The sequence below is a fragment of the Cervus elaphus genome, chromosome 9 (genome assembly GCF_910594005.1).
Source record: "Cervus elaphus chromosome 9, mCerEla1.1, whole genome shotgun sequence".
Lineage (NCBI taxonomy): Eukaryota > Metazoa > Chordata > Mammalia > Artiodactyla > Cervidae > Cervus > Cervus elaphus.
In genome coordinates this window covers 72,257,693-72,265,509 of record NC_057823.1, presented here as the reverse complement: position 1 = coordinate 72,265,509, position 7,817 = coordinate 72,257,693, and the positions used below count along the sequence as shown (strand labels likewise).

The 7,817-nt window shown below is 46.1% G+C and overlaps 1 protein-coding gene across 1 annotated transcript in view; it reads right to left on the bottom strand.

Moving 5' to 3' along the window:
• Nucleotides 1-324: 324 nt before the first annotated feature.
• Nucleotides 325-7,817, bottom strand: part of ADRA1B (adrenoceptor alpha 1B) — a 59,172-nt gene continuing 51,679 nt past the window's right edge. The window contains exon 2 of the mRNA XM_043913436.1: nt 325-1,442. Within this exon, the coding sequence (XP_043769371.1) occupies nt 844-1,442 (599 nt within the window). The 3' untranslated portion in view covers nt 325-843. The remainder of the gene's footprint in view (nt 1,443-7,817) is intronic.

The window sequence follows — 7,817 nt, the reverse complement described above, 5'->3', positions numbered from 1 at the left end:
ACAGGTGACAGGCCCACCTAGGTAGCCCCAGCTAGGATCGGGGTCCTGGGGATCTGGACCAGGGCAGGCATTGCCCCATCCTGCCCACAGCAGGAGGATTTACAACTCTTAAGGGTCAAAAACAGACAAGCAGGATTTATGGGACAAGTCCAGGGGGTCACTTTCAGCCACAGGGTTAGATTAGTGCAGCCCTTAAAGGCAGGAATAGCAAAGGCACAAACCGGGGCCAGCACAAGACCAGGAGAGAGGGGCATACCTGAACGCGAAGGTAAAGGAAAGTCGAGAGCCTACCTGCCACCGTATTCACAAACCACTCAAAGCCGCACAGGAGAAACGATCTTTAATGTCCGACTTTTGTTTCCAACCCCGCCAAAGTGATACCCTTCAGGGAAGTACAGGAGGGGCTTGAGAGGTAAGAAATCAGGAGACAGACAGCGCCCCGGCGCCTCCTGGGCGCACGCACACTCGCCCTGCCCGCGTCGCAGGCGGCCCCACACACGCGCACACGCAATACACGCACATCGCACAGACACACGCACGTGACCCCACAGTTAAATACATGTACAGAGGGACTCGTTTAGATATATACAGAGAGAGAGAGAGGCGGAAATCCCGGCCGCCGTCGGGTCCCCCAGGCTCTCAGCATGCTCGGCCCAGCTCTCCGCGCCGTACCTGGCACCCATGCCCCTGCCAGAAAAGCAGCTGCCCCTCCTCCCGCCCCCCTCCCCCCGTTTCCCGGTGGGGCCCCGAGTCTACCGGGCGCCGACACTCCCCTCCCCCCTCCGCCCGCCCTCCCCCCACGAAGATGGGCTCCCCAGGGAAAGGAAGCGGTGCGCGGGGACCCTAAAACTGCCCGGGCGCCAGGGGCATGTTGCTTTTGAAGCCGGGCTGCCCGTTGGCCACGTCGGCTGCGGCCTCGTGGCCGGCGTCGCCGTCAGTCCCGGGGCTCTCGGGCTCGGCAAGGAGCTTGAAGGTGAAGAGCGGACCCGAGTCGTGGCGGCCGCGGCGGCCCGGGGGCTCGGGCGCGGGCAGGCTCAGGAGGGCGCCGGGCGCCTTCCACTCCGGGAAGGCGCACAGCTCGACGGGCGGCGGCTCGCCGCGGCCCAGGTAGCCGGGGCTCGGCGAGGCCGAGGGCAGGGTCCGCTGGCTGCCGCTCAGGCAGCTGCCGCTGTCGTCCAGCGAGTCCTTGCGCGACTGCGAGCGCTCCAGCGAGCCGCCGCGCGTCCACGGCCGGTAGGTGTAGCCGCAGCCCCCCAGGCGCCGGCGGCGGCGGCGGCGGCGGCGGCCGCGGCACTGGCACCCGAGGATGCGCACGAAGGCGCGCTTGAACTCCTTGCTGGAGCACGGGTAGATGATGGGGTTGAGGCAGCTGTTGAAGTAGCCCAGCCAGAAGACCACCTTGAACACGGCGTCGGGGGCCTTCAGGGTGGAGAACAGGGAGCCTGCAGGGGGACGGGGTGGGGTGGGCACGGGCAGAAAGACAAACAATCGGTGAGCAGTCAGACCCTCTCTTCCGTGTGTTCTGCCCACAGACTGTCAACCGGTGGCATTCCTGTCTCCTGCTCAGGCCAGCTCCTCTACCTGGAATACTGCCTTTCCATCTCAAAACACTTGACTCCTACATGCTTTTCTAAAGTCCACCCTCCATCTCTTCACCTTCGCCCATAAAATCTTTCCTGATTTAGCTAAACAGGATTCAAAGAACTGTATCTGTAACGTTCCTAGGATAGCGCTTACCACTGTCTTCGTGAGTGAGAAAAATAATAATCACACACAGCTCTTCTACAGCTGTTGGAACGGCACTGTGTTGCTTCTTCACCTACTCTTTTATCGTTCTCAGAATGCCATGAAGTATTTCCGTGGGAAATATGAGATGTGTTAAAGACCTAAGGGTGAAAGGTAAACCTTTATAAGGTAACAGAAGACAAGGTAAATGACAGTCTTACCGATGGAGAGGTGAAGGAAGAGGACTTAACACTTCAAAAAGATAAACTATGGGGCAAGAGTCGGAGAAGATATTTACAATGTCTTAAGACTGTCAAGGGATTGGTATTTAGCGTATATTAGGACTCCTGAAGAGAAGGAGAAGGAAATGGCAACCCACTCCAGTGTTCTTGCCTGGAGAATCCCAGGGACAGAGGAGCCTGGTGGGCTGCCGTCTATGGGGTCGCACAGAGTCGGAAACGACTGAAGTGACTTAGCAGCAGCAGCAGCAGCAGGACTCCTGAAAGTCAACAAGAAAAAGACAGCATTCCCAGTAGAAACGTGGGCAAAGAAAAGGAACAGGCAATTTACAAAATAGAAAACTTGAAGGCTAATGGGCATATGCCAAAGTGCTGGAAATATTAGGCAGCCAAATAAAGTGAGAGCCACAAACTGAGAGAACATATTTGTTACATTGGCAAAAATTAGAAAGCTCGACAGTGCCAAGTTCAGGCAGGGGTTTGGAAACATGGGGAGTCTCCTGCTGGTGGTGGGCACAGGCTATGAAGACCTGATCCCATTAAGTATACAGATACCTCCTGACCCAGCAATTTTGCTCCAGGGCAGGAATGTGAAAGAATTTTCACACAGGTCATCAGGGGCCATGTGTGACTATGCTCAGGGTGATGGTGTTTATAGTGACAGAGTTGGAAAACACCTGGGTGCCCCACACTGGGAATAATGGAAAAGTAGAGTTTGGAACATGCATAGCAGAGCAATTACACAGTACCTAAAAGTCCAAATAGCAATATGGAAAGATCTCAAATACCTTGTCCTTTGTTGAAAAAAAAAATAGGAAACAGAATGAGCTTTATAACATAACATCTTTCAAGTAACACACCAAACAACCAAGCTCATTTGCAAAAACACTTTCAAGTTAAAAAATACATATCAAATGCAAATGGGTGTCTAAGGGTGAGGCAGAGGGAAAGCAGAATAGGGGATAGGAATAAAAGGAAATAAATCAATAAAATAAGAGAGACACCAGACTTAGACCTATGATGATGGGGTGCTGATAGCTGAGAAACATGACTAACTCGTGTCTGAATTGAGGTCCAAAAGCATTTAATGCAAAATTAAGTTCAAAACTATTTCCATTTTAAATGCAAGGCAACTGAGACTTGGAGAGGTTAAATGACTTGCCCCGGGCCACATAGCATGTTTGTAATATAGCTGGGATTTAAACTCAATTCAGTTTGAATATGAAACATTTTTGCTTGTTTGTTTGTTTGTTTTGAATGCTATTAATTTCCTTTTGTGGAAAAATGAGAAGCTATTAAAAAGCAAAAAGAAAAGAAAAAATATTTTAAAAGCACAAATAAACCCACAATGCAGAGATACCACATTTTGGTACATAAACTTCCAGATTTTTTTCCTGTTGTATACACTACACACGTAAATACATATGTAAATGTTTGCATATGTACATGTAAATGTTGTATATACATATACATATGTAAATGAACACATATTTGTTGTATATACATATGTAAATGTTTTTAAAATGCAATTATACTTCACAGAACATTCTGTAACTTCAAACCGTGTCCCTAAGCCAGCCACTCCACCTGCAGCACAGTGACTTTGGTGTTCCTGTCTTAACCTCCTTTGTTACACTGTGAGCTTCCTAAGAGCCTGGTCTTTGGGATCACCTTTGAATCCATTTGAAGGAAGAGTGTATGAGTGGGAGAAATCTTAGCAAATCTCGAAATCCAACTTCCTCACTTGATCCATGGAGACACTGAGACCCAGAAAGTGGCTGAAGATCCCACAGTTGTTGCATAGATGCCATAAGAATCCCTATTTTGGATTGCACTTGAGTTTACCCCCTGCAGCACTTGACCTTCTTGATTATTGAGCTCTGGTTTGTTGTTACAGGGAGCCTCCCGATTCTCTGCTTGGCGATGCAGGGATGGTGGCTGGCCAGGTTCCTGGTGCAGGGTTAAATCAGAGAGGGATTAAACTTGGAAAGAGGGTTATCCATACTTGTTGCGTGCGCGCCAAGCTGCTTCCGTCGTGACTGACTCTCTGTGAGCCTATGGACTGTATAGCTCACCAGGCTCCTCTGTCCATACGATTCTCCAGGCAAGAACACTAGAGTGGGTTGCCATGCCATCCTCCAGGGTATCTTCCCCGACCCAGGGATCAAACCCACGTCTGCTACGTCGCCTACATTGGCAGGCGGGTTCTTTACCACTAGTGCCATCTAGTGTTAACTATAAGTACGCTGACTTCTCAATTCTGGTTTAGGGCTAGGTGAGGCCAATGAGGGCGCCACCTCGTGGTCTGATTCGTGATAAGGTCTGCACCGTTGGGTTTTTGTCCCAGTGTTGGCATCACCGACTCGATGGACGTGAGATTGAGAAAGCTCTGAGAGTTGGTGATGGACAGGGAAGCCTGGCATGCTGCAGTCCATGGGGTCGCAAAGAGTTGAACGCGATTGAGCGACCGAACTGACTGTCCAAGATTATCCTTTGGATAGAAGGCTCCAGTGAAAATGCAAATATGACATGTGAACACCTAGTATCCATGATGGGGTGAGTTGTTTCTGCCCATGTGAATGGTCTTGCTTCTGTCACAGAGTCTAAAGGGAATAGTTAAAATGGTCTTGACAAAAATGGGAAACTGAAGAATAAATCTGGGAAGTGGAGAGAGGGAGCTAACACGTGGAAACCTTGTGCATTACTCCGGAGGGTAAATGCTAGTGAGCATGTGCACAGGTAGGCACACCATCCATAAGGACATGTTAAGGCCTGGGATTGAGCTGGGGGGTGGGGCACAGACAATTGTGGCAAAGGTGGGGATGATCCAGAGCAGGAGAGCATCCTTGCTGAAGACAGACTTGTAACTCTGCTTGCCAGCCCTTTGAAGATGATAGTAAAATGGCCCAAAGGGGATGTATCCTGAAGGACCAGCTTTTAAAGGATTACAATAATTACAAATAATTACACAAATTACAATAATACTAATAGCTAAAATTCATCAGAACCATCAGTCACATTGTGTGTGCTTTATGCACATCCTACACTAAACCTTTTATACCATTCACCTGTTTAATGATCACAGTAATCTCTAGATGAAGGGACTATAGTTGGTCCCATATTATGAATCAGGACACCAGCATATGAGTGGTAGCTTTTTACATTTTTATACATTCATTCTTTCATTCATTCATTCCACAAATATGGAGCTCTGCTAAGTGCCAGGCAGGAGGCCAACCTGTGGGGATACAATTAGGGGTGTTTCTGCCCTGTGGCAGCCCACAGGCTTGTGAGGAGGCAGTTCATTGCACCGGAACACACATAGCATTATGGTGGGGCATGAATGCCATTCTCTCCTTCTGTGCCACACGGCATTTCTTCCTATGTTCTTCTTCACCTGCATCACACTGAAAGCACCTTGTTAGGGTTAAAGATGGGCTGGAACTTTGTCTTTATTTTCTTACAAAGCACTCTCCAAGGACCAGTGGGCTGAGATGTGCTCAGCCAAAGGGAAGGGGGGTGATGTTGATTTTCTCATGGCATTCACTTACAGCCACAATTTGAGCTTGGGCTCCCTGAGATGCCTATTCCTCTGAGAAGAAGGTCATTCTTTGCCTTTAGTCAATTTAGGCAATGTGGCCTGGTGACTTGAGCTCAGAGTTTGCATCCCTTTTTTTAGAGTATTGGCTGTTTGACTTTTGAAAAGTTAACTGGCTCTCTCAGGCTAAATTTTCTTGTCCATAAATTGGGGATAACATCTGCCTCATAGGATTATTCTGAATACATGAAAATATCCATGTTAAAATACTTGATATGGGGTCTGGCACCTTGAAAATTGATAAATGGTGGCCATTTTCCAAATATACTTTATATCCTGGCCCATTCATTGCCATCTTCCAGGAACTCTGCTGATTAACCCTACCCGACTCAGAGTGACTCCTTTATTCTGTACCCCTCAGAACATACACAATCAGGTCTTATTCTGTTATTTTATTGTTTATCTGTTAATGTTGCTGAGCCATCCCAGGACTGGCTAAGTCCTTGTTTACCACCCAGTCTGTAAACTCCTGGGCAGAAACCATATCTTTATTTCTTTCCCATTCCAGGAAAAGAATATTTTTATTACATTTTATTAATATTTTATATTTTTATTATAAAAGTGACACAATGGAGAATGAATAGGGGGAGCACAGAGAATTTTTAGGGCAGTGAAATTTTTGGTATGATACTATATTGGTGGATATATGTCATTATACATTCGTCCAAACCCATAAACTGTACACCACTAAGATTGATCCCTAATGTAAACTGTGGACTTAGGGCGATTATGTGTCAATATAGGTCCACCACAGTACCTTCCTGTCAATTTGGACGTCAACCTAAAACTGCTCTAAAAATTTAAGACTATTAAAAAAAACCCACATCCTCAAAAAGAGGGTTTCCCTGGTGGCTCAGATGGTAAAGAATCTGCCTGCAACGCAGGAGACCCAGGTTCAATTCCTGGGTCTGGAAGATCCCCTGGAGAAGAAAATGGTAACCCACTCCAGTATTCTTGCCTGAGAAATCCCATGGACAGAGGAGCCTGGTGGGCTATAGTCCAGAGGCCGCAAAGAGTTGGACACGACTGAGTGAATAACACACAATACACACATCTTCACAAAGCTAAAAATACAGTTTCCATATGATTCAGCAATCCTATTTCTAGGCATATATCTGGAAAAGATGAAAACTATAATTCAAAAAGATACCTGCACCCCAATGTTCACAGCAGCACTGTTTACAGTAGTCAAGACATGGAAGCAACTCAAGTGTCCATCACCAGATGAATGGATGAAGAAAATGTGGGTGCACATGCACGCACATACACACACACACACACACACACACACACATACACACAGAGGGATGTTACTCAGTCATTAACAAAATGAAACGATGCCATATGCAGCAACATGGATGGACCTAGAGATGATTGTATTAAGTGAAATAAGTTAAAAAGAGAAAGACAAACACCATATGGTATCACTCATATGTGGAATCTAAAATATGACACAAATGGGACTTCCTTGGTGATACACTGCTTAAGACTCTGCACTGTCAATGCAGGGGGCTCGGGTCTGATCCCAGGTCAGGGAGTTGGATCCCACGTGCTGCAACTAAAGCACCTGCATGCCACAACTAAGACCCAGAGCAGTCAAATAAAAAATAACACAAATGAGCTTATTTACAAAACAGAAACAGACTCACAGACATAGAAAACAAACTTACGGTTACTAAATGGGAAGCAGGGGAGGGATACATTGGGAATAGGGGACTAACAAATCCACACTACCATATATAAAATAAATAAACAACAAGGATTTACTGTATAGCACAGGGAACTATATTCAATAGATTGTAATAAACTATAATGTAACAGAATTGAAAAAGAGTATATATTTATAAACAAATCACCTTGTTGTATACCTGAAAGTAACAAATATTATAAATTACCTAAACTTCTACTAAATAACCTGTCACATTAAAAAAGTGACACCTGCTAAATTACACACTACAAAAAAAATCTATATAATATAGAGTGAAAATTATTTCTCAAGTAGATATGACCAAAGTTAACAGTTCTGTTTTTATCCTTTCAGATGGATTTTTAAAATGGGGTCATACACATACCTTTCCCCAAATTTATTTCTTCATGTAGAATATATAAAAGACATTTCCTCATGTCACAACATTACATCCTGCTGTCTGGATATATAGTAGTTCACTTAACTCTTTCCTGATAGTTGTCAAATAAGTGATTTTAAATTTTGGGCTACTGCAAACTGCAGCAATGAAAAGCCTCATGCATCTTGT